Genomic DNA, 25519 nt, shown 5'->3' with positions numbered 1-25519 from the left:
GGAATTGCCCCGCCCTTGCCCCCTCCCGGCTAAGTAATCTGCTCAGGTTTGCTCTCTGGGGCTTCTGTTCCCTGCGAGCTTTCCGTACAGCTTTGGAGGCAGAGAGTGAAAATGGCGGCCTCCCAATCTCCGCCCCGGAGGAGCCGAGAACTCGGGGCCCCGCTCCTCAGTGAGCCCCCAGAGAAAAGCCGCCAGTCACTCCCGTCTCCCCGCTCTCCGGCCGCACTCCGTGCTCACCCGGCCTGTGACCGGGCGTTTCTATCTCTGGCACCCGACCCCGGGTGGAGTCTCCAAACCCAGCAGATCCCTGCGGTGCCCTCCCGCGCGGTTCCTCACGGGGAAGGAAGGTGAGTCTCCCCGGATCTGCCGCTTGTTGGGTCCCCGCTGGAGGAGCAGGGGCCCGACTGTGCCGCGGATCACGGTTCATGGCAACCCCGAGCTGAGAGCCCGCGCCTGGGCTCCGCCTCTGCAGCCGGCTTCCCTGCTCCGATACCTGGGACCTCTGCTACACTCAGGCACCCCCGGTCTTTCTGTGACCCCGAGGGTCCTGAGACCACACTGTCCTGGAGGGTTCCACCCCCCGCTTAGCCACCAGAGTGACGTCCCTCGGCGGAGCAGACTTTTAAAAGTTCCGATTTTGTGCTCCATGGTTCTATCACTTGCCAGGAGCGGCCGACGGAGACCCCCCCCCCCCATCTATCCTCCCGAATATCGCGTCGGATTCACTTCTCCACACATCCTACCTTCCAGAAAGTGGTCGCTTTTCTGTTCAGAGAGTTGTTGCTATTCTTTTCTTCGATCTCCTGTTGAGTTTGTAGGTGTTCAGAATGGTTTGATCCCTATCCAGCTGAATTCCTGAGAGGAGATGAAATCCAGGTCTCCTACTCCTCTGCCATCTTGCTCCGCTCCCCCCGCCATCTTAACCATTTTTAAGTGCCTGGTGACATCAAGCACATTCACCATCCATCTCCAGAACTCTTTTCATCTTGCAAAATTGAAACTCTGTCCCCATAATAATTTTTTTTGATCCTTAAAATTTTCCCTTGGAGGGCATGGATTCTGGAGCCAGATGGCTCTGTTGGAATCTCCATCTCCACCCCACCCCCTTACTAGCTGAGCATGGGCACCTTCTGTCACCACTCTGTGCCTCGGTTTCCTTGTCTGTAATATGGGGATAATCTTAGTCCTAATCTCATAGTCCAGGGGCTCGCAAAAGTGTGGTTTCTGGACCACTGCAGCATCAGCAAAGCCTGGAAATTTGTTGCAAATGCAGATTCTCAGATGCTCTGTAAATAGGGCCCTATTTTAAAATAGGGTTTTAACAAGACCTCCAGGAGATTCTGAGGCTTGCTCAAATTTGAGAACCATTATCATAGGTTATTGGGAAGATTAAGTAGATATAAAATAATTAGAGAGGTGCCTGGCCTCGCAGCCCAGCCCATACTGTGGAAATACTCATTATCATTGTTGATATTATTCATGGAGGAGGTCCTATGGGGGGGTGGTATCTGGCTGTGTCCTCTCTTCCCATCTGGTGGGGTCTGGGTTCCTGGTCTCTGCTGAACTGAGACCTTCTCACCCTCTCTGTTGAAGATGACAGTGAGCTGGACCACGTCACCCCATCCATGGTTAAAGGTTATCACTTGGTCCTGGAAATGGGAAAGGTCGGGCGGGGGGGCCATGCCCTTATCCCCTCTGCTGAAGGAGATAAAGGAGGTCACTTGCCTTCTCCATGACAGGTGGGGGGAGCCAGGATGTATAAATGGGGGGCCAGGAGGCAGCAGAGTCACAGACACCCAGGGAAGTTGCCTCACTGTACCCCAGAGTCCCAGGTGTTCCTGTCCAGCATGGCCAAGCGCCCGCTGCTGTTGCTGCTGACCGTGTGGGTGCTGGCTGGGGAGCTGTGGCTGAGGGCTGAGGCCTGGGCATCGCCCTACGGAGTGAAGCTTTGCGGCCGGGAATTCATCCGGGCAGTCATCTTCACCTGCGGGGGCTCCCGGTGGAGACGGTCGGACATTCTGGCTCCTGAAGCTATGGGTGAGGCTGGGAGGTAGCGTGTGGGGGGAGGGGGTGGACAGTGGATGGGACATGGGATGGTCCAAAGAGCCAGGGACAGGGCAGAAGAGTCCCTGTCCTACTATGTGCAACTGGAGGAACTTGCCCAGGCCTCAAAGTTGGGCGGAGGTGGGATGAGCCAGTTAGCAGAGCCGGGATGGGGTGGCAAGCCATCCACACCCTCTAGTCATCCAAGAACTAGCTACTATTTCTGGAGCACCTGCCGAGTGTGAGCCTGCCTTAAGCAAGGCTGCTGCTTGCACAACTCCTAGGATGGGGGGTGGGGTGGGAGGTGGGATGCCATTTAGAAACTGACACTGAAGTGCTTTTCAACCTCCAAGGAAGGTAGTGTGGAGTACACAAGGCCAGATTTTGCCACCTAGCAGGTGACCTTCCTAACGAGTTGGTTACCCTCTCCGAGCCCCTTTATCCGAAAATAGGAGGCCCAGTCCCTGAATCTCCCAAGGTGGTTAAGTGGCAACACTGAGTCAAAAACAGATTAGGACACCATCTAAACTGGGCAAGGGGTTCAGTCGGGGCTCAAGCAGGGGGCATGGGGCCTAGTTTCATGAGGGGCAGGAGCCTGGCCAAAAAAAAAAGGGGGGGTTCGTGATGATGATGGTATGAATATGGACCGGAAAGACACACTGCCTGGGTTCAAGTAGCAGCCCTACAACTTCATAGCTGGGTTTTCTTTTCTTTTCTTTTTTTTTTTTAAGATTTTATTTATTTGACAGAGACAGTGAGAGAGGGAACACAAGCAGGGGGAGTGGGAGAGAGAGAAGCAGGCTTCCCGCTGAGCCGAAGGCAGACACTCAACCAACTGAGCCACCCAAGCACCCCCATAGCTGGGTTTTCTTGCACAAGTTAGCCTACCAAATTGTGCCTCGGTGTTCTCGTCTGGAAATTGGAAATGATAACAGCTGCACCCACTTCATGGGGTTGTCATTGTGAGGAATAAAGGAGTTAATCCACTAAATCCTTTAGAACAGTGTCTGGCACATAATAAGTGCTCAATAAATGATCAGGGTTATTGTGAATGCTTCTTGTGTGCCAGACACTGTTCTAAGCTTTTCTTTGAGTATTAATTATCTCATTTACTCCATATAAAACTCTAGAAGATAGGAGTTATTAGTACCCCCACTTTGCAGAGAAGGAAACCAAGAGTCAGAGAAGTAAATTCATATGCTCAGGATTATAACTCAGAGAGGCTGGATTGGTGCTTAGTTCAGCTCCCAAACATATGTTCTTTTTTTTTTTTTAAGAGCCCCATTTTATTTATTTATTTTTATTTAGATTTATTGATTGATTTGAGAGAGAGAGAGAGAAATAGCATGAGTCAGGGGGAAGGGGCAGAGGGAGAGAGAGACAGAATCCTCAAGCAGACTCCCCACTTCACTGAGTGCAGAGCCTTACGCGAGGCTCGATCCATGACCCTGAGATCATGACCTGAGCCGAAATCAAGAGTCAGAGGCTTAACTGATGGAGTCACCCAGGTGCCCCCCAAACACATGCTCTTAACCATCAGGTTCTCAATAAATAAAGAGTAGGAGAAAAGAAATGACAAGAGAGAAAAGGCAAGCTCAGTGAGGTTGAATAATTTGCCCACCAAAGCTGGAACCTGGGTCTGTATGGAATAAAACCTTTGACCATGAGGCTGCATCACAAGAATTGAAGTAGCTGGGCCAGCCAGACTCTGGTTGTGACAGAAACTGAGCCCCAAGCACTAACTCTTTTCATCTTTCTCCTTCCCAGATGCAGACTCGGACCCAGACAGTGAGCTGGATGAGGCAGTAGCCTCCAGCGAGTGGTTGGCCCTGACCAAGTCCCCCCGGGCTTCCTATGGGGGGACTCTGGGGGCTCTGCGTGGTGGCCGTGATGTCGTGGCGGGCCTCTCCAGCACCTGCTGCAAGTGGGGGTGCAGTAAGAGTGAAATCAGGAGCCTCTGCTAGACCAGTGACTTGGTGGCCAGGGGCCCAGGGTCCAGCTGGGCACCTGTCTCTGGCTTCTCATGCATTCATCCATCCGCAAATCAGATCAGGCCTGTGCACTTAGACACAGTCCCCCCCTAAATGACCCTGACCTTTGACCAGCCTATCCTCACCCTGAGCAAACTGTCCCTACCTGGCCAAATGGAAACCTCTGGTCCTGACCCCTGACCTCTCCCCAGGCCGTATCATGTCTTTGCCTAGCCTACAGTCCTCTCTGCTTTAACGGTGCCCCTACTCTACCCAAACCGATCTACCCTCATCCAGACCTTTGCCCTGACTGAGTCTCTCTTGCCCCAACTGCGGCCTCTGTCTCCCGACCAGCCCAAATTATGTTCCTGCTCCATTCCAGCCCTCGCCTACCCCTTTCTCCCTGCCTTCAGCCCCTCCCCCTCCAGCCCCACCTGCTGGGGTTCTCAAGCTGGGGACCCTAGAACGGGTGGTGGGAGCCCTGGGTTCCCTTCACATCCTGGGGTGGGAGGCTCGCTGAGGGGACGGATCAGAACCTTCTTGAACCCCAATAATACAAGTTCCAAAGGACTTTGCGGCGTGTGAACGTATCAGAGCGGGGGCGCAGGGGCGCGTTGGGCGCCGCACGGGCTTCAGGGGTTCTCGGCGGCGGAGGCGGCCGCAAGCCCCAGGCCGTCCCTCCTCCCCTTCCGCAGCCCCAGCCGGCGCCGCCGGGGACTTTCCGCCGCGGGGAGGGGGCGGGTCCCGGAGCGCAAGGTGCGGAGGCGGCTGGGAGGGGAGGGGCGCTTCCCGTCGCCGCTCGGCGCTGGCGCTGGGGCGTACAGCCAGGCGAGCGGGGCGGCCGCGCTGGGCCGGGCAGGGCCTGGCGGGACTCGGGCCGCGGTGCGGCGCCATGCGGGGGGCCCGGGCCGCCCCCTTCCGGCCGCGGCCGAAGCTGGTGCTGCTGCCTCTGCTGGTGCTGCTGGGCCACCGGACTCGGTCCCAGGGTGAGTTGTGCAGCGAGCCCGCGGCGGGCGCTCGCCGCGAGGCTCCACCTGCACCGCGGGTTTGCGGCATGAGCGCCCCCGCTGCAGACGCCACCCTGCACCTCCCCGGGCGGGGACCGGGCGGAGAGAGGAGTTGGCGCACGGGGTGGCGGGAGGGGGGGGTCGGCCGCGAGGTGGGAGCCCGAGGCCCCGGGGTGGTAACAGGATGTGGCTGGCAGAGGGAGGGGAGGAGTTATGCCCGAAGCCTGGGGAGGGGTGTCCAGCGCCCCCTTCCTGCTGCTCATCCCCGGGAGGGCCCCCCGGATCGCCCTCCACAATTGGCAGAAGTCGGGGGAAGTTCAGGTTCTGGGATGTGCAGGATGGGGGAATTGAGCCGCTTCCCTGGGACCCCCTCCCTACCTCACCCCACCCCCGCCTCCCTCTCCAGACAGCCCTGGGCCACTGCAGTGCTATGGAGTTGGACCCTTGGGCGACCTGAACTGCTCGTGGGAAGCTCTTGGGGACCTGGGAGCCCCCTCCACGCTGCACCTCCAGAGCCAGAAGTAGTGAGTACAACCGGCTGACTTGGGGAAACTGAGGCTTTAGAGGGGTGGCCACTCAGGTCCCAGCATAACTCAGGTTGAGAGGACCCCAATACTTCTGCTCCGCAGCCCTCCCCCTCTCCAGCCCTTCGATTCCAGGTTTCAGCATTTCCTTGTGTGAGCCTAGACCAGTCACCTTCCTTCCCTGAGCCTCTCTTTCCTCCACTGTCAAAAGGTGATAATAAAGAAACTGCCTCCCAGCGTTAGTTGTGAGGATTCAGTGAATTAGGCATTGGCAAAGAGAAATTGCTTAATAATTAGAGCTGTTTTTTATTGCTGTGTGACCTTAGGCAGGTAGCCTAACTTCTCTGAGGGTATAAAAAGATACTTTGGTCTGGTGCCAGGGATGCAGCAATGAAAGAGGTAGACAGAAAGCCTGGCCCTCGTGGAGCCCACAGTCAAGGGGGAGACCTGGGTTCCTTCGTGATGAATCACACCTGCAAACTCAAATTCATTTCAAATTTGGCTAAGTGAGGGAGGAGTAAAGGGGCATTGAAAGGCGGGAACCAAGGTGGGGTGGGTGGGTATTTTTTTTTTTAAGATTATTTATTTATTTATTTGAGAGAGAAATAGCGAGCGAGCACACAGAGGGAGAGAGAGAAGCAGGCTCCTGCTGAGCAGGGAGCCTGACGTGGGCTCAATCCCAGGACCCTGGGATCATGATCTGAGCCGAAGGCAGACGCTTAACTGACTGAGCCACCCAGGCGTCACTTGTTTTTTTTTTTTAATGATGGTAAAATACTCATAAAATTTACTCTTTTTTTTCTCAAGCATTTTTTTTTTTAAAGATTTTATTTATTTATTTACTTGAGAGAGAGAGAGAGAGAAACAGCATGAGAGGGGATAGGGTCAGAGGGAGAAGCAGGCTCCCTGCTGAGCCGGGAGCCCGATGTGGGACTCGATCCCAGGACTCCGGGGTCATGACCTGAGCCGAAGGCAGTTGCTTAACCAACTGAGCCACCCAGGCGCCCCTCAACCATTTTTAAGTGCACAGTTCAGTGACATTAAATACATTCACATTGTTGTGCAATCATCACCGCCATTCCTTTTCAGAGGGGCCTAGTTTTAAATGGTGTAAGACAGAGGAGTCAGAGAAGGTCCCCCCTTTTTTTTAATGAGATAAATTCACATCACAAAGCTAACCCATTTTTAAAATATATTTTATTTACTGATTTGACAGAGAGAGACACAGCGAGAGAGGGAACACAAGCAGGGGGAGTGGGAGAGGGAGAAACAGGCTTCCTGCCCAGCAGGGAGCCCGATGTGGGGCTCGATCCCAGGACCCTGGGATCATGACCTGAGCTGAAGACAGACGATCAACGACTGAGCCACCTAGGCGCCCCAAAGCTAACCCATTTTTAAATGAACAATTCATGGGGTGCCTGGGTGGCTTCCACTCAGTGGAACCACTGAAGTTCCACTCAGGTCATGATCCTAGCATCCTGGAATCGAGCTCCATGTCAGGCTCCCTGCTCAGCAGGGAGTCTGCTTCTCCCTCTCCCCCTATTCATCCCCCTGCTCGTGCTCTCTTCCTCTCTCTGTCAGATAAATAAATAAAATCTTAAAAAAAAAAAAAAAATTCAGTGGCATTTGGTACATTCACAGTGTTGTGCAACCACCTCCTCTGTCTAGTTCCAGAACATTCTCATCACCCCAAAAGGAAGTTCCATCCCCATGAGCAGTCACTCCCCATTGTCCTACCCCCCAACCCCCCACTAGCCCCTGGCAACCACTATCCTGCTTTCTGTCTGTATGGATTTGCCTGTTCTGAACATTTCATATAAATGGAATCATAAGAAATATGGCCTTTTGTGTGGCTTCTTTCACTTAGCATGTTTTTGAGGTCCATCCACATGGTAGCAGGAATCAGAACACCCTTCCTTTTTATGGCTGAGTGATATTCCACTGTATGGATCCACCACACTTGGTGTATCCATTCATCTGTTGGTGGACATATGGTTTGCTTTCACCTTTTGGCGATTGTGACTTGCACTGTTATGAACATACATGGACAAGTTCTTGAGTTCCTGTTTTCAGTGCTTTGGGGTCTATGCCTAGGAGTGGAATTGCTGGGTCCTATAGCAATTCTGTGTTTAACTTTTTGAGGAACTGCCAAACTTTTCTGCAGCAGCTGCGACATTTTCCGTTCCCACCAGCAGTGTACTAGGGCTGCAATGTCTCCACATCTTCACCAACATCTGCATTTTTGTTGTTGCTGTTGTTTTATGAAGGCCTTGTTCTGAACCTCTGAAATCTAATCCTTCAGGATATCCTCAACGCCGGCTCGCTGTCACCCACATCTGGTCTGTCAGCAAGCCTTGCCGGCTTCACTTTCTATTTTTTTTTTTTTTTAAGATTTCATTTACTTATTTGACAGAGAGAGACACAGCGAGAGAGGGAACACGAGCAGGGGGAGTGGGAGAGGGAGAAGCAGGCTTCCCGCTGAGCAGGGAGCCCGATGTGGGGCTCGATCCCAGGACTCTGGGATCGTGATGTGAGCCGAAGGCAGACGCTTAACAACTGCGCCACCCAGGCGCCCCGCCGGCTTCACTTTCTACATTATCCGGAATCTGATACTCTCTACTTCCTGGGCACCCACCCTGGTCCAACCCCCATCCATCATGGCTAACCTGGGCCGTGCAGTTACTAACCTCCTCCCTCGGGCCCCTGGCTTGCACCTTCAAGCCCACAGTCTGCTCTCCGCCACAGCCGCCAGGGGGCGCCTGTGACCATCTGCGTCAGGCACATCTCTGCTTTGCTCCCCGCCCTCCAGGGGTCCCTCCTCACTCAGAATAAAAGCCCAAGTCTTTCCTGTGGCCCGCCAGGCCCTGCACACTCTGCCTGTCACCTCCCTGCCCTCACCTCCGCCCACTGTCCCCCTCAGTCGTTCCACTCCTGTCCTGCAGGCCTCCTCCTTGCTGTTCCTCAAACACACCAGTGAGTGTACCTCAGGGCCTTTGCACCTGCCGCGGCTGCCTCTTCCTAAAATGCTTTCCCCCAGGTACTGCACGGCTCCATCCTCCTGTCCTTCAGGCCTTTGTTCAAAAGTCTCATCTGAGAGATCTCTCCTGACCACCCTGCCTGAAATAGCACTATCATTCCTCACCACATCATCACACTGCATCCTCTTCACCCTGAAGACTATTCTTTATCATCAATCATATACTTAGGTGTTTTGCTGACTGGGTAGTTGCATAAGTGTAAATGTGCAGACATGTAAGTAGGCGCCAATAAATACAATAAGCAATGCTCACATGTATTGGGCACCCAGCACTGTTGTAAACACAATCCGTTTATTAGCTCATTGATTCCCCTCACTCTCCAGCTCTTCAGCAGGTATTTCTATCACCCTCGTTTTGTAGCTGAGGACACAGGCACAGAGAAGTCAAGTCACTTGTTCAAGGTCACACAGCTCTGAAGCAGCAGAGCTGGGATTTGAACCCAGGCAGAGGAGTTATCATTATGGCTCTGGACCCAACCCCATATACACCACACCCCCCATCCCCATCTCTCTTCTCCACAGCCATTCCAACAGAACGTGGACTGTGGCAGTGCCCACCGGACAGAGCTGGGTGACCATCCTCCGGGAACAGCTTACCATGTCTGATGAACTGCTTGTCTGGGGTACCAAGGCAGGCCAGACTCTCTGGCCCCCAGTCTTCGTGAACCTGGAAACCCGAAGTAACAGGCGGGATGGGGGGTGTGCTTTGTGTGGAGTGGGTGGTCCCGGAGGCCCTGGCTTAATGCATCTGGCCTCCCCTTCCTCAGTGAAGCCAGATGCCCCCCGGCTGTACCCTGACGTGGACTTTTCAGAGGATGAGCCCCTGGAGGCCACTGTCCATTGGGCCCCGCCTGTGTGGCCACCCCATAAGGTCTTGGTCTGCCAGTTCTACTATCAAAGATGCCAGGGGACAGCCTGGACCCTGGTGAGTGTCAGGGGCCCCCTATTCCCCTCCCTATTCCAGGCAGGGCCCAGGGCATCATCCCCAAATCAGAGACCCAGCCCAGAGCCCGTTCCTTACTTGTCCTTATAGTCTGTCCACATTTCCCACAAAAGGCCTGTACATGCATCTTGTTCAGCTAAAAAATCACCCCCCCCACCAAATAATCTAAAATTCCATGCAGTCCCAATCCCAAATTCCACTTAGAATTTTTGAGAAACTCAGTAAACTTCCTCTAACATTTTTGTGAATGAATGGAAGGCCTCCAGTAGCTTACAGTAACCTTAAAATAAGAATAATAGAAGACATTTAGAGAGCATCTGCTGTGTGCCAGACACTATTCTAGGCTCCTTATTGAACCCTTACAAGAACTCTTTGAAGTAGGTACATTTTATACCTACCCATTTTACAGATGAGGAGCAAGGCTTGGTTTAAATAAACACCCCAAAATAATGAATAAAGGCAGCTGACGTTTCTGAGCACCTGCTGTGCATCAGGTCCCAGGCTAATTGCATGGATTATCTTGATGAGTCCCTCCCAACCTCCCTTTATAGTAGATGCTTTTATTTATTTATTTGTTAATTTTTGTTTATTTTAAGTAAACTCTACACCACACATGGGTTTCAAACTCAGGACTCCAAGATCAAGAGTCGCATACTCCATTGACTGAGCCAGCCAGGCGCCCCTGTAGTAGATGCTTTTAAGATATCTATTTCATAGTTGGGGAAGCCAGCCTCAGAGAAGTTCAGCACCTTACCAAGCTCACACAGCAAGAAAAATGGAAGAGAACTCTAGAGCAAGGAGACCCCAGAAGGAGTTGGGGTACCAGCCCATGTACTTTGTACAACCCAGAAGTTACCAGTATCATTTCCTCTCCTAGCTCATTGGCCAGAACACAGTCACATGGTCTCACCTAATTGTAAGGGAGGCTGGGAAATGGAGTCCTTACTCTTGGCAGCCACATTCCCAGCTGATACTCAGGGCTTCTATTTCCAAAGGAAGAAGGGGAGAGTGGATACTGGGGATAACCAGTTGTCTCAGCCACCTCATGCAAAACATCACAAGGTAGAAGAGAGTTGTCATTGTGATTATTCATGCAATTCAGAGAAAGGCTGAGAGATGCAGACTTTGGAATCTGACTGCCCGGGTATGAATCTCATCTCCAGCACTCCTCTGCTTCATGACCTTGGGCAAGTCACTTCCCCTCTCTGGGTCTCAGTTTTCCTCAACTGTAAAATGGGGATAATAATAGAATTTACTACTTACTGCTATATGTGACCCATAGGGTGGCCAGTTCATCTCCTCTTTTTGCCGGGGATTATCCTAATTACAAAGCCAAAAGCCCTGTGTCCTGAGAACCCCCACGGTCTGGGACAAAGCAGGATAGTTGGAGCCTGCTGACATGCCAGGTCAAGTACTCTCAACTCAGTCCTCAGCTTCATTGCTCTTGTCCTCTATCCCCCAGCTGGAACCAGAAGTGAAGTCCATGCCCCTGACCCCTGTTGAGATCCAGGACCTGGAGCTGGCCACTGGCTATGAGGTGCGTGGCCGCTGCCGAATGGAGAAAGAAGAGGATCTGTGGAGCGAGTGGAGCCCCATTTTGTCCTTCCAGACACTGCCCTCTGGTGAGGGTCTTCAGGCTTGCCCCTACAACCTCCTCTCTCCTCCTAGCAGTCTGTACCTCTAGGCCACTCTCATTTGTACCTGCTTCCCTCATCCTTGACAGTTCCAAAAGATATATGGATATCTGGGAACCTCTGTGGGACACCAGGCAGACAGGAACCCCTGCTTCTATGGAAGGTGAGCTATGGAGAGCAGTTCCGTTCTTTCTGCGCATGTCAAGAAGCCCCACATAACACCAGTGTAAATGAGACAGCAGTTCCGAGGCCACCTTCTTGAGGTTGGTCCAAGTCTCCAAGGAGGGGATGCTCAGAGAGGCCCTAGCATAGTGCTGGGCACAAAGCAAGCCTCCGGAGATCTGAGCTGAGACATGAAGGTGTGTACAGGTGTTCCAAGAAGGGGGGGGAGCAGCAGGTGCAGAGGTTTGAAAGCAAGACTAGGCTCAGCTCCGTAAAATACGTCACAGTGTGCCAGGGCTTGGATGCTAGTATCGAAATGGCATTAGGAGATCATAGACAATGATGCAGCCATCCTCACTGATCCAAATCTTTTTTTTTTTTTTTTAAGATTTTATTTATTTATTTGAGAGAGAGAGAATGAGAGACAGAGAGCATGAGAGGGAGGAGAGTCAGAGGGAGAAGCAGACTCCCTGCTGAGCGGGGAGTCCGACGCGGGACTCGATCCTGGGACTCCAGGATCATGACCTGAGCCGAAGGCAGTCGCTTAACCAACTGAGCCACCCAGGCGCCCCTGATCCAAATCTTTTGAACATCTGCTATGTTCCAGGCATTGCTAGGCCCTGGCTCACAGTAAATATGGCAAGGAACAGAACAACAGGGCCCATACCATCTTAGGCCACACAGTCTAATATTAATTTTAACCACACATAACACAGAGCTCTTACTATGTGCCAGGTTCTAGCCTACACGCTCGTTTATATTAACTGAATTTACAGATGAGAAAAGTGAGACACAGAGAGGTTGCTTCAGACCACACAACTGGTAAGTGGCAGAGCTGAGATTCACTGGCTTTCAAACAGCAGTTCACAGCCTCAGTGTCTCTATATCATAATACATACTTTGTAACACCCTTTACTATACTGAAATGAAACACAGATAACCCATTTTTCTCATGTTTTAAAGAATATATAATAAAGTATTCTTTTTTTTTTTTTAAAGACTTTTTTTATTTATTTATTTGAGACAGAGAGAATGAGAGACAGAGAGCATGAGAGGGAGGAGGGTCAGAGGGAGAAGCAGACTCCCTGCCGAGCAGGGAGCCCGATGCGGGACTCGATCCTGGGACTCCAGGATCATGACCTGAGCCGAAGGCAGTCGCTTAACCAACTGAGCCACCCAGGCGCCCCTATAATAAAGTATTCTAATTGTAATATTCTGTAGAAGATAAAGGGAAAATAAGGTAACTGCATATGGCAATTATGCTGTTCACCAATATGAGATGAGCACTAAATCTGTATGTACCTAATAATATAGCTTTAAAATACATATAGCAAAAATTGAACTATAAAGAGAAATATATGAACCCACAACCATTGTGGGAGATTTTAATACACCCCATCAGTGATTCCATAATAGTTGGAAAACAAGTCAAGATCTGGAATATTTGAACATGTGATTAACAAACAACCTAATGGACTCACATAGGAAATGTCAGAACATGCCTTTCTTCCATATACAATTAGGACATTTACCAAAGTCAACCACATGCCAGGCCATAGAACCAGTTTCCAGGGACTTCAAAGTGGTGAGGTGATGCAGGGCACATTAAAGAATTCTCTGATTAGAACACAGATTGTGCTGGGATTTGATCATAAAAACTGTCCAGAAAGTCCCCATGTATCTGAATATTTAAAAATTCAGTGAGTACTGGGGCGCCTGGGTGGCTCAGTTGTTAAGCATCTGCCTTCGGCTCAGGTCATGACCCCAGGGTCCTGGGATCGAGCCCAGCATCGGGCTCCCTGCTCTGCCGGAAGCCTGCTTCTCCCTCTCCCACTCCCCCTGCTTGTGTTCCCTCTCTCGCTGTGTCTCTCTCTGTCAAATAAATAAATAAAATCTTAAAAAAAAAAAAATTCAGTGAGTATTAAAACCAGCCCCCGCCCCCCACGATTTTGTCTTAGTACATCAAAAGGAGTTTGGTTCTAGGATCAGTTAACATTATTAGACAGGATATTCATCTACAAAAGTTTTTCCTCTGTACAACAGTGGGAATTTTGAAATCGCAAAGAATTGCACAGGACACAGACTAGGATGAGGCGAGTAAGGCAGGCTCATACAAGTGCAGGGTCAGATCCTGTCTGTACTGAAAATCTTGAAATTTTGTTTGTCATGGGTTGTTTGGCCTTAATTTTGATAGGATAAAATATAATTTTTCTTGATTATTGGGTTTTTGGTATCCTCCCCTTTAATTTTTGCACCCCAGGGGAGTGCCTTACTCACTTCCCCCTAGTTTGGGTCCTGGAACTGCATTCTAATGTCCCCTCTGCCAGTGAGCCCCCCTGAGACTTCGTCTCTTCATCTGTAAAGTGTAGCCAACAGAAGTATTTCACTGACTGGTTTGTCAGGTGGACCTCACTGAGATACACAGCATGTGCCTGATAAATAGGAGATACTAACCCCTTCTTCCTCTCGTCCCTCAGGAGCGGGGGCACTGCGTGCAGATGAGCTATAAAGTCTGGTTCCAGGCTGAAGACCAGGAGCTGATCCAGAAGACGGCTCCCTGCTGCAGCTCCTCCATCCCCACCCAGGCCGAGTGGGTCGGGGTGTCTGCCATCAATGCCACGAGCTGGGAGCCTCTCACCAACCTTTCTTTGGCCTGCTTGGGTAAGAGTCTGGAAGTGCTGTGAATTTCCTCCGAGCAGCGCCCTGGAGAGGGAGGCGGGGACTTCCCGAGTAGGCAGCTGAGACTTCTCCAACCCCCATCCAGGTCCCGCTGTCGCCCCCCACGGAGTGGTGGTCAGCCACATTGCCGGCAGCACAGAGCTGCTGGTGACTTGGCAGCGGGGGTCTGGGGAGTTGCAGGAGCACGTGGTGGACTGGGCTCGAGACGGGGATCCCCTGGAGGACCTCAACTGGATCCGGCTTCCCCGTGAGAGCCTCAGCGCTCTGTTGCCAGGTGAGGCCCTGGGACCCCTGGGTCCCTATCCTAGCAACTGCAGAGCAGACTGTCGAGTGGACCTGCAGGAGAGAATGTTGTGGTTAAAGTGTCATTAATTCCTGCGAGCAGCGTTCATTGACAACACTCACTACGTACCAGGCCATGTTCTAGACACTGGTGTATATGCAGTGATAGCAACTGATGTCTACAGGCATTTACCAGCAGCATTAAATTCCTCAAACTGCCTTATGTAGTAAGTTTCTGTTATTATCATGCTCGAAGTAGAGATGAAGAAAAAGGCCCAGGGAGGTGAAGCAACTTGTCCGAGGCCACACAGCAAATAGATTGTAGAACCAGGATTTGAACCACATACTCGGGCCCCTCAAGCCAGGCCCTGAACCATCACACCATTCTCTCTCTCAGCAACATCCCCATCCTCATGGAGCTGACTTTCTTGTGGAGTGAGCAGCCCAATGAAACAAACAACAACAACTAACCATGCACATCTGTAATGTAATTGGGGAAAAAAAATAAAACAGGGCAAAGGGGACGAGGCAGAATTGATATTTTAGAAAGAAAGGTTTTTAGAAAAGGCCTTTCTGGAAAAGCAGTGTTTGAACCAAGACCTGAAGGAGGCGAGAGAGGGAGCTATGAGGAAGTCTGAGGGAAAAGCAAGAGGGAACAGACAGTGCAAAGGCCCAGAGGCAGGAATGTGCCTGATGTGTTAGAAGAACAGCGAGCATGGCTGGAGTGGAATGAGGGGGAGAGTGGGAGGAGGTGAGGGCAGGGAGGTGACAAGCAAATTGTGCAAGACCTGGTGGGCCACAGGAAGGACTTGGGCTTTTGCTCTGTATGAGATAGGAACCATGGAGCGTTCTGAGCAGAAAAGGGATATGCCCTGACTCAGTAGCTAACAGTTGCTCTCTGGTTGCTCTTGGGGGGAGTAGACTGGGGAAGGGGTCAGGGCTGTACCAGGTGGGAACTGAGGAAGGGAGAGAAGCAGGCAGGTTCTGATTGGAGGTCCTGGGGCAGAATTTTGGGGATCCATTTGGATATGTTGTGTTGGAAATGTTCATCCAAATGGAGCTGTCCATGGGGCTGTTGGCTACTGAGGTCTGGGGGCTTGCAATGAGTTCTGGGCTGGGGTGTGGCATTGGGAAGCCCATCCTTGGTGTAAAGAACATGGGGGAGCACGGGAATGTATTGAGTGAAACATTTAGGAAGGAGAGAGTTCTTCCTAAGGAAGGAGGAGCCCCGATTCTGGAAAATTCCCATTTGGGGAAGGCCGGGCAGCATCAGTAGGTTTTGCGAAGGGACTTCAGGAGCTTCACCCACCATGATGGGGGGTATCAGGATCCCACCCAGAGCCTGGTGTTTGAGCATCTCCCAGTCTGGCACCTGCCTTTCCTGGCCTGAAGGCTTTCTCTGGTCCCTGAAGCATTTTGCCTATCTGAGCAGCAGTCTGGAAGTGCTGGTGATTTAAGTCGCCTCAGATGCGGCCCGTCACCAATTATTAATAAGTGTTGGTGGATAACTATCCCAGCTTCCTCCCTCCTTGGATGGGCTCCCAGAGGTCGCCAGTGGGATTGCCTGCACTGGGAACTTGTTCTCATTTACTAGCTGCCTTTCTTTCCTTATTTCACTTCCCAGCTGCCCTGTTGGCATTCTGTGGGGTTACCACCCAGAAAAATTACTGTTACCCAAGTATTTATCTCAGCATGTCCTTCAGGAGACCCAAATGAAGACGCCTACCGAGTAGGAAATGAGTAGGGGAGGGCGAGCCAACTCTGACTGTGTTTGCTCCTCCACCAACCAGGGAATTTTGAAGGAGGGGTCCCCTACCGAATCACAGTGACAGCAGTCTCTCCTTGGGGCTTGGCCCCTGCCCCCCCAGTCTGGAAGTTCAGAGAGGAACTGGGTAAGTGGTGGAGCTGGAGAATGGGGGATCCCCCTGGAACCCTGGCTGGCCTTGACCCATTGGCTTTCTCCCCAGCACCTCTAGCTGGGCCAGTGCTTTGGCGACTCCAGGATGCCCCCCCAGGGACCCCCGCCATAGCGTGGGGAGAGGTCCCAAGGCACCAACTCCGGGGCCATCTCACCCACTACACCGTGTGTGTACAGAGCGGGACCAGGCCTTCTGTCTGCATGAATGGTGAGCTTCACCGCCTCCTGCCCCCACAAGACCCACCCATTAGTCTACCCCACCCATGTCCCCAGATGGGCCCTTTGCCTCCCTCTCAGGCCCTGGGAAAATCTTTGATGGCATCTGTTCCCTAGTGGACAATAACCCTCGTGGCTATCAATATAATGGACTGTCGTTTGACCATTAAAAACGAAGACTCTGATCTATATTTATTGACATTAAAAGATGCCTGTCATGTTTATTAAGTGAAAAGGATAAAAAGCTGACAAAACTCCACAAGGTGGTTCCATTTGTGTAAAATAAACCTGGCACTGAGCAAAGCAGAGGCACAAATATGAAAAGAGATTGCCCACAATGTCAACAGCATTATGTACGATTTTTATTTCTTTTTCCTACCTTTGGGTATAGGCTACATTTTTACTCAGAAGACAAATTCCTTTTTATTTTTTTTAAATTCTTAAAGATTATTTATTTATTTGTTTATTTGTGAGAGAGAGAGTGAGAGAGGGAACACAAGCAGGGGGACTGGCAGGCAGAGGGAGAAGCAGACTCCCCGCCGAGCAGGGAGCCCGATTTGGCACTCGATCCCAGGACCCCGGGATCATCACCTGAGCTGAAGGCAGACGCTTAACCGACTGAGCCACCCAGGCGTCCCAACACAAATTCCTTAAAAATACCTTTATTACCCTTTTTTTCCTAATTACAAAAGTTATCTGTGCTTATTACCATAGCTGACACATTAAAGGAGTATGTCATCAAGAACATCAGCATTCTCAGGGCACCTGGGTGGCTCAGTCGGTTGGGCGTCCAACTCTTGATTTTGGCTCAGATCATGATATCAGGGTCATGGGATCGAGCCCCATGTCGGGCTCCCCCCTTAGCAGGGAGCCTGCTTGGGATTCTCCCTCCCTCCCCCGCTGCTCTCTGTCTCTCAAATAAATAAATAAATCTTTTTTTTTTTTTAAGAATATGCACAGTCTCATAATTTTGCTGACACTGGTAATGCAGCTTCCAGACTTTTCCATGCATCTATTAACACAGAGATAGGAGTTGTGTTCTTTGAAGATTTTTAACTTTGTATTAGAGAAAATTCAAGCACATACAAAAGTAGGGAGACTAGTATAACAAACCCTGGTGTGCCCACCAGGTGTCAACAGTTACCTACTTTCTGCCAATCTGCTTTCATTTTATCCCCTGCACTTTTTTTCTGAAGTCTTTTTTTTTTTTTTAAAGATTTATCTATTTATTTATTTGACAGAGACAGAGAGAGCAGGAACACAAGCAGGGGGAGTGGGAGAGGGAGAAGCAGGCTTCCCGCGGAGCAGGGAGCCCGATGCGGGACTCGATCCCAGGACCCTGGGATCATGACCTGAGCCAAAGGCAGACGCTTAACGACTGAGCCACCCATGCGCCCTTTTTCTAGAGTCTTTTGTGTCATTTTACCCCTAACTACATCAGTGCTTCAGCATTTGTCTCTAACTGATAAAGCCTATTTTTTAACATAATTACTTTGCCATGATTCCATGTTACAAAAGTATATATCGATCATCAGATTAAAATTTTTATGGCTTTATTTTTTTAAAGATTTTATTTGAGAGAGAGAGAGAGCATGTGCATGAATGGGGGGAGGGGCAGAGGGAGAGAAGCAGACTCCCCTCTGATTACAGAGGCTGCTTTGGGCCTCGATCCCAGGACCCTGAGATCATGACCTGAGCCAAAGTCTGATGCTTAACCTTAACTGAGCCACCCAGGTGCCCCATTTTTATTTTTTTAGATTAAAATGTTTATACATATCTATATTATTAAATATATATACATTTATTATTATTATTATTTTAGAAAGGAAGAGAGGAGGGGGAGGGGCAGAGGGAGAGGGAGAGAGAATCTTAAGCAGGTTCCATGCCCAGTGCAGAGACTGATGCAGGGTTCAATCTCACCACCCTGAGATCATGACCTGAGCCAAAACCAAAAGTTGGATGTTTAACCAACTCAGCCACCCAGGTGCCCCTGGATTATTATTATTTTAAAAAGAGGACCATGTTATAGACTACAGTTTGGCCTCTCAATCTCTTACGACTGTGATGTTTTGCAACTTTCTTTTTTTCACCTGCTGATTTAGCTTGGATGTCTTTCTATGGCAATAGAGCGCGATCAGTGTTCATGTCTCATCATCCTACAACAAACCAAAAAGCTACTTCGCCTTTTGGCTTAAAAGCAAAAAAGAGGGGCACCTGGGTGGCTCATTCATTAAGCGTCTGCCTTCGGCCCAGGTCATGATCCCGGGGTCCTGGGATCAAGTCCCTTGTCGGGCTCCCTGCTCAGCGGGAGGCCAGCTTTTCCCTCTCCCACTCCCCCTGCCTGTGTTCCTGCTCTCGCTGTGTCTTTCTCTGTCAAATAAATAAATAAAATCTTTAAAAAAAAGAAAAGCAAAAAAGAGCAGTTTAGTAAAAACAAGTAAACAAATATAGTTCTGGGAGGTGCACGTCTTTCCCGTCTAGGGAGAATGTCCATTCACTGGATAAGTGTGCAGATGGGGGATACGATGCTCATTCTTTCTTTTATTTACTTGAATAAATACCCTTTTTGAGTGCTTTCCGTGTGCCAGCCACTGATCCAGGTGCTGGGAATATGGCCCTTGTGGAGCTAACTTTCTAATGGTCAGGGAAGGCCTCACTGAGGGGGTGAAATTTGAGCAAAGACCTGAAGGCGGGAGCCATGTGGATATCTGGGGAGAGTGTTGCAGACAGAGAGGAAACACATGCAAAGGCCCTGAGGGAGGACTTGACTGCCTCCCCAACCTCTTGGTGTGTCCTTCAGTGAGTGGCAGCACCCAGAACATCACCCTGCCCGACCTTCCCTGGGGTCCTTGTGAGCTGTGGGTGACCGCATCCACCATCGCAGGACAGGGGCCAGCTGGTCCCAGCCTCCGGCTTCACCTACCAGGTAGGGGGGTTTGGGGTGGGACTGCCATAGGAGGGGACCTACTCAATTTCAAGGAGATAGGGGTTTCAGTGAATGAGCAACCTTTTGACTTGGGGGTGGTTACTGATGACGCCTCAGGGGCATTCTGATCCTTCTAAATACTCTGGATTATCAGGCAGTGTGTGTCTCTGACCCTTTCACGCCTCCCTGACCTTAACCTATCCCTGATGACTGTTTTATTCACAAGCCCCACTCCCACCCCAAGATCTCCCCGCACTTAGCCCCTACCCACTCATAAGCATCCCCCCTTTACCTGCCTCCACCCAAGCCCTGCCCCATGCATGATCCTTTCCTGATCCCTCGCCCATCCCTGGTATCCAAATGTTCTTCTGCCCCTTGGCCTCAGATAACACCCTGAAGTGGAAAGTTCTGCCGGGTGTCTTTCTGCTGTGGGGCTTGCTCCTGACGGGCTGTGGTGTGAGCCTGGCCACCTCTGGAAGGTGAGGCTGTCGGACATGCGGGTCTCTTCCCCGGGTCGGGAGGGCAGCTGGACACTAGCTCAGCTTTGTGGGGCGGGGGGTGGGGGGGGTGGCAAGAAGTGAGGGGATGCCTCAGGGCTCTGTGACGTTCCTGGGCTCTGCACTCTGGGCCTGGGTGTCAGGTCACCTAGGTTCTCTGCCCTCTTACCTGCTGGCCAGGTGCCTCCATCTTCGGCACAAGGTACTGCCCCGCTGGGTCTGGGAGAAGGTTCCAGATCCGGCCAACAGCAGTTGTGGCCGGCCCCACATGGAGGTGAGCAAAAAGGCTGGCTTGTCTGGGCCCTCTGGGAAGTTGGCAAATGCGGGGACAGCGGGGGGTGGGTGGCGGCAGGTCGGGGAGAATGGGTGGGGGCAGAATCCCCGTCTCTTCTCTTCCCAGGAGGTGCTGCAGGCTCAGCCCCCCGGGGACTTCCCCATCCTGAAAGTGGAGGAGATGGAGCCACTACCGGTTCCGGAGCCCCCCCGGGCCCCCCCCCAGCTGGACTCTGGCTACGAGAAACACTTCCTGCCCACCCCCGAGGAGCTGGGCCTTCTGGGCCCTCCCCCAGGTCCCAAGTTCTGGCCTGAACCCAGCCCAGGCCAGGAGAGGGGTGCCCATTTGACAGATGAAGACACTGAGGCTCAGAGAGGCTGAGTCCCTTGCCTGAGGACGCCCAGCCAGGAAGAAGAGGTTGAAGGACCCCCTACAAAGGAGGGCCTGGCCCTCCTGGGAATGTACGGATGGAGGAGGGAGCAAAGGACCATGTATGAATGTGAGCGGCAGCTCCCTCCTCCCATCAGCCCCGCTGCCCTCCGCCCGGCAGCCGGGTGCAGCCCGGGGTTCCCGCTGCCGGCAGACTGCAGACTGCAGACTGCGGGCAGGAGTGCCGCGGGCTGAGGCCCCGACGAGGCCCGGACGGGGTCAGGGCTCCTCCGCACTCTCTCCCCTCGCCCAGGGGCTGGAGCACCAGTGTGCCCGCGATCCAGCTCTAACCGGAGGGACGGTGGAGCAAGAAGGGGAAAGGAAGCTCAGGCCCCGAGGGACTGCGGGACTCTGAGCCACCCAGAGAAACACACTTCCACACTCGTACAGCTCCTGTAGCTGGGGCACTTTGTCCAGCAGCCGCGTCTGTACTCACACCCACTCCATCTCCGCCAGCAGCAGGAGGGAAGCCCTTTGCTTTCCCACCGGCAGGTGCTGAGCCGGTCCCGTGCCAGCAACACACACTCCAACTGTCCGAATGCCTGAACGTTTTATTTTCAAGTATAAAGGCTTTGTCGTAGACGGGGACCAGGGTCACAGGCAGTGGGAAGCGCCCGGAAGCCCGGGAGGAGGTGACGTGCGGGCCAGCTGGCTCCCGGGGGGGCCCCCCCCCCGCCCCGGTGTGCCTGGGAGCCGCCGCTGGACGCCCAGAGGCCGAGGTAGCTGTGAGAGGCGCTGGGGCGGGGCGGAGGGCGTGGGCTCACATGACCGCACAGCACTGGCACGTCTTCTGCTTCGGGCCACTTGCCTCTTCACCCTCGGCAGGGGCAGATGGCTCGGGCTGCCGGGCAGGGGCATAGGTGGGCACGGGCCGGGCGCTGGGGTGGGCCCTGGGCCCTTGCGCCCGAAGAAGTGGCTGGCACTCGGCAGGCTGCTGTGGGGCGGGGGTCTCCGCCAGGAGGGGGGTGGCGTCCCCCAAGGGGCCCTGGCCCTGAGCAGGGCTTTGGGGTCTTACAGATCTCTCCTCCAGGGAGCCTTCCTGCTTCTCCTGGGGCTGGGGTTCTTCTTCTGGCCTTGACTCTTCCTGGGCCCCCAAGGGAGCCCCTGCCTCACTCACCTCCTCTGCCTGACATTCCTGTCCTCCCCCGGACTCTCTCTGCTCTTCTGGACTCAGATCTTCCTCGACTGCTTCGGTCTTCTCTGCCTCCAGTGGTTCCTCACCTCCTCCTTTCTCGGCCTCCAATGGCTCCTCACCTCCTGTTCTCTCTGCCTTCAGTGACTCCTCACCTCCTCTTTTCTTGGCCTCCAATGGCTCTTCACCTCCTCTTTTCTCTGCCTTCACTGGTGCCTCAATTCCTCCCTTCTCTGCCTTCAGTGACTCCTCTCCTCCTCCTTTCTCAGCCCCCAGTGGCGCCTCACCTCCTCCTTTCTCAGCCTCCAATGGCGCCTCACCTCCTTCCTCGGCCTCCAGTGGCTCCTCACCTCCCGTTCTCTCTACCTTTGGTGATTCCTTGCCTTCCTTTCTTTCCATCACTAATGGTTCTTCAGTTGCCTCTAGCTTTTCTTCATCTCCTTTCTGCTCTACTCCCAATGGTTCCTCATCTTCCTTCTCTGCCTCTAGCTCTTCCTCACCTACTTTCTGCTCTGGCTTGCTTCCTTCCCTCTCCACCATCAGAGACATGTCTGCTCCTTCCTGCTCTGTCCCTGCCTTTTCCTCACTCCCCTTTCCTCCGCCCACTGGTTCCTCTGCTTGGCTTCTCCCTGCCTCCCAGGCTTCCTCCCCTGCCCCCCTCTCTGCCCCCAGTGGACTCTCAGGTCCTCCCCCCTTTCCCCACACCCTTGGCCCTTCCAATCCCTCCACCACCAGCTCCTCCCACTCCTCGCTGAGGGTCACCCTCTCCACCCAAATGAAAGACCCCTCCTCTCCTCCAGAGCCCCCTGGCCCATCAGCATCAGGGCTGCCCCTGGGAATGCCACCTTCTCCAGGAGCTGCTCCCTCCAGTCTCACCTGAAGCCTCGATGAGCCGGTCTGCGCAGCCTTCTGGCCCCTGCCCGCCTCCCCTGTGGCCTCTGAGTCGCTGCTGTCCGGTCCTCCCACCCCCTCCCAGACCACCTCCACGATGCCCCTGTCCTTTGTCACCCAGGAGGGGAGCTCTGGGCAGCTGGCTTCCTGCCTGTCCCCAACTGCCTCCAACACCATCTCCTCTACCTTAGCTTCCAGCTCTGGGCCCGTGGCCCCCATGGCACAGTCCTCTGTGGCCCTCAGCCCCTCCCATACCACCTTCACCACACCCCCTTTGGCCTCATCCACGCCCCCCTTGGATGCTGCCTGCCCCTGACAAGGCTCCTGCTCTGGAAGGGGGCTGGGTCCAGGGCAGGGGCCATTGGCTTCTGAGGAGGCCCCTGCTGCCCCAGGGAACAACCTCAGGGCTGGTGGAGCCCTGACAGCCTCATCTCTGGGCTCAGAGGGGGACTCTGGGGACGTGTCCACTGGTCCAGCTGGTAGGGAGGCTCTCTTGTTCAGATCAGCGTGGTCTTGGGGAGTGAGAGACAGGGGGTGACAGTGAGATTCTGACCCCCCAGATTCAGGCCCCTCTTCTTGGGACCCCCCAGGCCTGAGCACAAACACCCACCTGGGGGACCTGCCTCCACGGTAGGCTGGGAGAGAGGTCGGTGACCCTGTAGGGATGGCAGAGACAAGGTCAGGCCAGCCGGTGTCTCCACCTCCAGCGTCCCTGCATGCGGGTCCCCCCAGCCCATCTCGCTCAGGACCATACCCTCAGCCTTCCTCACCTGTCTTATCACCCCCTGCTCTAATGCCTCATACACAGTAGGTCCTTAATCAATACTGTGCCCATGAGCCATAGCTCTATATTAGGGACCTACTCTGTCAGCTACTGAGGTTGCTGTGGGACAAGGAAGGGACACTTACTTAAGCCTTTTGCTATGGGGACTTACATTCCGGGGGGGTGAGGTATAAACATAAACACAAATAAACAGGTAATGCCAGGGAGTGAGCAAGACTATGGCAGAAAAAATAAAACAGCAGGAGGAGGGGCTCTGGAGGAAGTGACACTGAACAGAGAGAGACCCGAAGGGTAGGAAGAGCCAGCCTTGAGTCAAGAGGTAGGTAAGGGCATTCCAGGCCAAGGGGAAAGCAAGTGCAAAAGCCCTTGGGCTGCAATGAGCTACACAAGTTCAAGAACTAGAAAAGAGGGTCAGCATAGCTGGAGTGTGGGGCGGGGGGCAGGCAGTGTGAGAGTATGAAAATGGGCTCAGGGAGGGGAGTGGAGGGATGGCCAAGCTCCAGGGATCTCCTCCTCACAGTTCTCTGATCTTATCCTCTTTCCAGCCTCCAGGCCTTTACATGGGCTGCTTCCTCTGCCTGAAATTCTCTTTCCACTCCTGCCTGGCTCCCACTCAGATTCAATATAGATGGCACTGCCTCCAAGAAGCCTTCCCTGAACCCCCAACTTCACTCAGGTGATTCCTCTGTGCTCCTCCCCTGCCCAGGTCTCCCCCCATCACAGACTCTTGGACAGTGAGCTCCCGTGGGCCAGGAATCCTAACTTGCACCTCTCTGGCAAGAACTCCTGGCCTATGCTAAAAACCCAACAAGTGCTTCCCACATCCGTGAACAGGGCTCCTTCTCCCTCTGTGCCCTGAAATGGGCACCTAGGAGCTAAGGTCAGACATCAGGGAGAGCAGGCGACTGTGGAAAAGCTGCACCTCACTGTGGCCAGGCACAAATGTTGCCAGATCTTTGGACTTCAGGGACAACTCAGAGAGCCAGATTTTAATGTGAAGTTGTTGAAAGCCTGTATGTTGCATAGCATGCAGAATATATCTTAATAAAAGTCTACTAAAACAAAAGCCCATGTGTTGGGGCGCCTGGGTGGCTCAGTTGGTTAAGCGACTGCCTTCAGCTCAGGTCATGATCCTGGAGTCCCGGAATCGAGTCCCGCATCGGACTCCCTGCTCAGCGGAGAGTCTGCTTCTCCCTCTGATCCTCCCCCTCTCATGCTCTCTGTCTCCCATTCTCTCTCTCAGATAAATAAATTTTAAAAAATCTTAAAAAAATAAATAAATAAAACAAAAGCCCATGTGGATGCCCCAGATCACAAGAGCATCTCACGGTGACCCATTCCTCACTCTGAGGCCAAATTCCATGAGCACCCCCCCCCCCCCATTTTCCCACTGTATTCCTCATTCTGGCCATATTAGCAATCATATAGGAAAACTTTTCCTCATGCCCGTGCCTGGTGCGAAGCTATGATCTTGTTGACCCGCCCCCTCATCTCATCCAGCTCTGTGCTGTTGCTATTCTCATTTTAGACCTAGGGAAACAGGCTGGAGCAAGGCAAGCGACTTGTCCAAGACCACAAAGCAAGAAATAGCAGAGGACTCACTGGTTAAACTGCACTTGGAGAAATCCTGCTTCTGTCCCTGCTGGCCGCCTCCCCCCCGCCCAGTTTGCTCCCCTGGCCCCTCACCTGTCTGCGCCAGGTGGGCTTGCCTGAGGACTTGTGCTGGGCACCTGTGGATGCACCTTGCAACAGCTGCAGCTGGGATTGGAGTCTGAGGAAGAGAGGAGGCTGCTGGGAGCCAGGCCCCCAGGCTCAATGCTCCCCCGCCACCACCAATCCCCAATTTGCCACTTCCCTGGAGTGGACCTGGGGACCTGGCCTAGCCAGGCTGGCAGGGGCCCGACTCACGTGAACAAGCTGTCTTCCAAGTTCTGGATTCGGGCCTGAGCCTGGCCCTCAGGTGACTGGGGGTCTTTCGAGGCAGACTCCTCCTGCAGCTCCGTCCCCTCAGCCGACCCGTCCATTAGCCAACGCTCCCGGAGAGACTTCCTCTGGGCATGGGAAGGGAGCTCGGGCTGTGCACACTGGCTCCCCCCCCCCCCCCCCCCATGTAGGGTCCCCTCCTAATCTCCTAGGCTGGGAAGATTTCTTATTGTCCAAAACCACCCGAA

At 53.0% G+C, this 25519-nt stretch overlaps 3 protein-coding genes across 4 annotated transcripts; 2 read left to right on the top strand and 1 right to left on the bottom strand.

Moving 5' to 3' along the window:
• Positions 1-1794: 1794 nt before the first annotated feature.
• On the top strand, positions 1795-4577 carry RLN3 (relaxin 3). 2 transcript variants are annotated; one of them, XM_034996668.1, is made up of 2 exons: positions 1795-2037; positions 3817-4577. In XM_034996668.1, exons 1-2 carry the CDS (start codon positions 1848-1850, stop codon positions 4005-4007), a joined length of 381 nt encoding a protein of 126 aa, XP_034852559.1. In that variant the 5' UTR covers positions 1795-1847; the 3' UTR covers positions 4008-4577. The 2 variants fall into 2 exon arrangements, with proteins under 2 accessions (XP_034852559.1, XP_034852558.1); XM_034996667.1 differs by having other exon boundaries at positions 1802-2037; positions 3811-4577.
• A 268-nt stretch (positions 4578-4845) lies between these two features.
• On the top strand, positions 4846-21071 carry IL27RA (interleukin 27 receptor subunit alpha). The gene is made up of 14 exons (XM_034996666.1): positions 4846-4999; positions 5427-5544; positions 9104-9261; positions 9349-9506; positions 10987-11146; positions 11248-11321; positions 13798-13981; positions 14085-14273; positions 16072-16173; positions 16249-16407; positions 19216-19341; positions 19727-19820; positions 20019-20112; positions 20239-21071. The coding sequence occupies exons 1-14, from the start codon at positions 4906-4908 to the stop codon at positions 20491-20493; spliced, it is 1965 nt and encodes a 654-aa protein (XP_034852557.1). The 5' UTR covers positions 4846-4905; the 3' UTR covers positions 20494-21071.
• A 230-nt stretch (positions 21072-21301) lies between these two features.
• Positions 21302-25393, bottom strand: PALM3 (paralemmin 3). The gene is made up of 4 exons (XM_034996669.1): positions 25257-25393; positions 25035-25119; positions 23175-23220; positions 21302-23076 (listed from the first exon to the last, which is right to left on the bottom strand). Exons 1-4 carry the CDS (start codon positions 25370-25372, stop codon positions 21302-21304), a joined length of 2022 nt encoding a protein of 673 aa, XP_034852560.1. The 5' UTR covers positions 25373-25393.
• Positions 25394-25519: the final 126 nt, after the last annotated feature.

Source organism: Mirounga leonina, unplaced genomic scaffold (genome assembly GCF_011800145.1).
Source record: "Mirounga leonina isolate KUSES-001 unplaced genomic scaffold, KU_Mleo_1.0 Mir_94, whole genome shotgun sequence".
Lineage (NCBI taxonomy): Eukaryota > Metazoa > Chordata > Mammalia > Carnivora > Phocidae > Mirounga > Mirounga leonina.
The sequence above is the reverse complement of the archived record's forward strand: the minus strand, read 5'-3'. Positions and strand labels throughout refer to the sequence as shown.

Coding starts and splice junctions, on each gene's coding strand:
- RLN3 (XM_034996667.1), top strand. CDS start 1,848: ATGGCCAAGCGCCCGCTGCTGTTGCTGCTGACCGTGTGGGTGCTGGCT. Junction 2,038..3,810: donor TCTGGCTCCTGAAGCTATGG/GTGAGGCTGGGA, acceptor TCTCCTTCCCAG/ATGCAGACTCGGACCCAGAC.
- IL27RA (XM_034996666.1), top strand. CDS start 4,906: ATGCGGGGGGCCCGGGCCGCCCCCTTCCGGCCGCGGCCGAAGCTGGTG. Junction 14,274..16,071: donor CCTCAGCGCTCTGTTGCCAG/GTGAGGCCCTGG, acceptor TCCACCAACCAG/GGAATTTTGAAGGAGGGGTC. Junction 16,408..19,215: donor GCCTTCTGTCTGCATGAATG/GTGAGCTTCACC, acceptor TGTGTCCTTCAG/TGAGTGGCAGCACCCAGAAC.
- PALM3 (XM_034996669.1), bottom strand. CDS start 25,372: ATGGACGGGTCGGCTGAGGGGACGGAGCTGCAGGAGGAGTCTGCCTCG. Junction 25,120..25,256: donor TTGGAAGACAGCTTGTTCAC/GTGAGTCGGGCC, acceptor TCTCTTCCTCAG/ACTCCAATCCCAGCTGCAGC. Junction 23,221..25,034: donor AGCCCACCTGGCGCAGACAG/GTGAGGGGCCAG, acceptor CCATCCCTACAG/GGTCACCGACCTCTCTCCCA.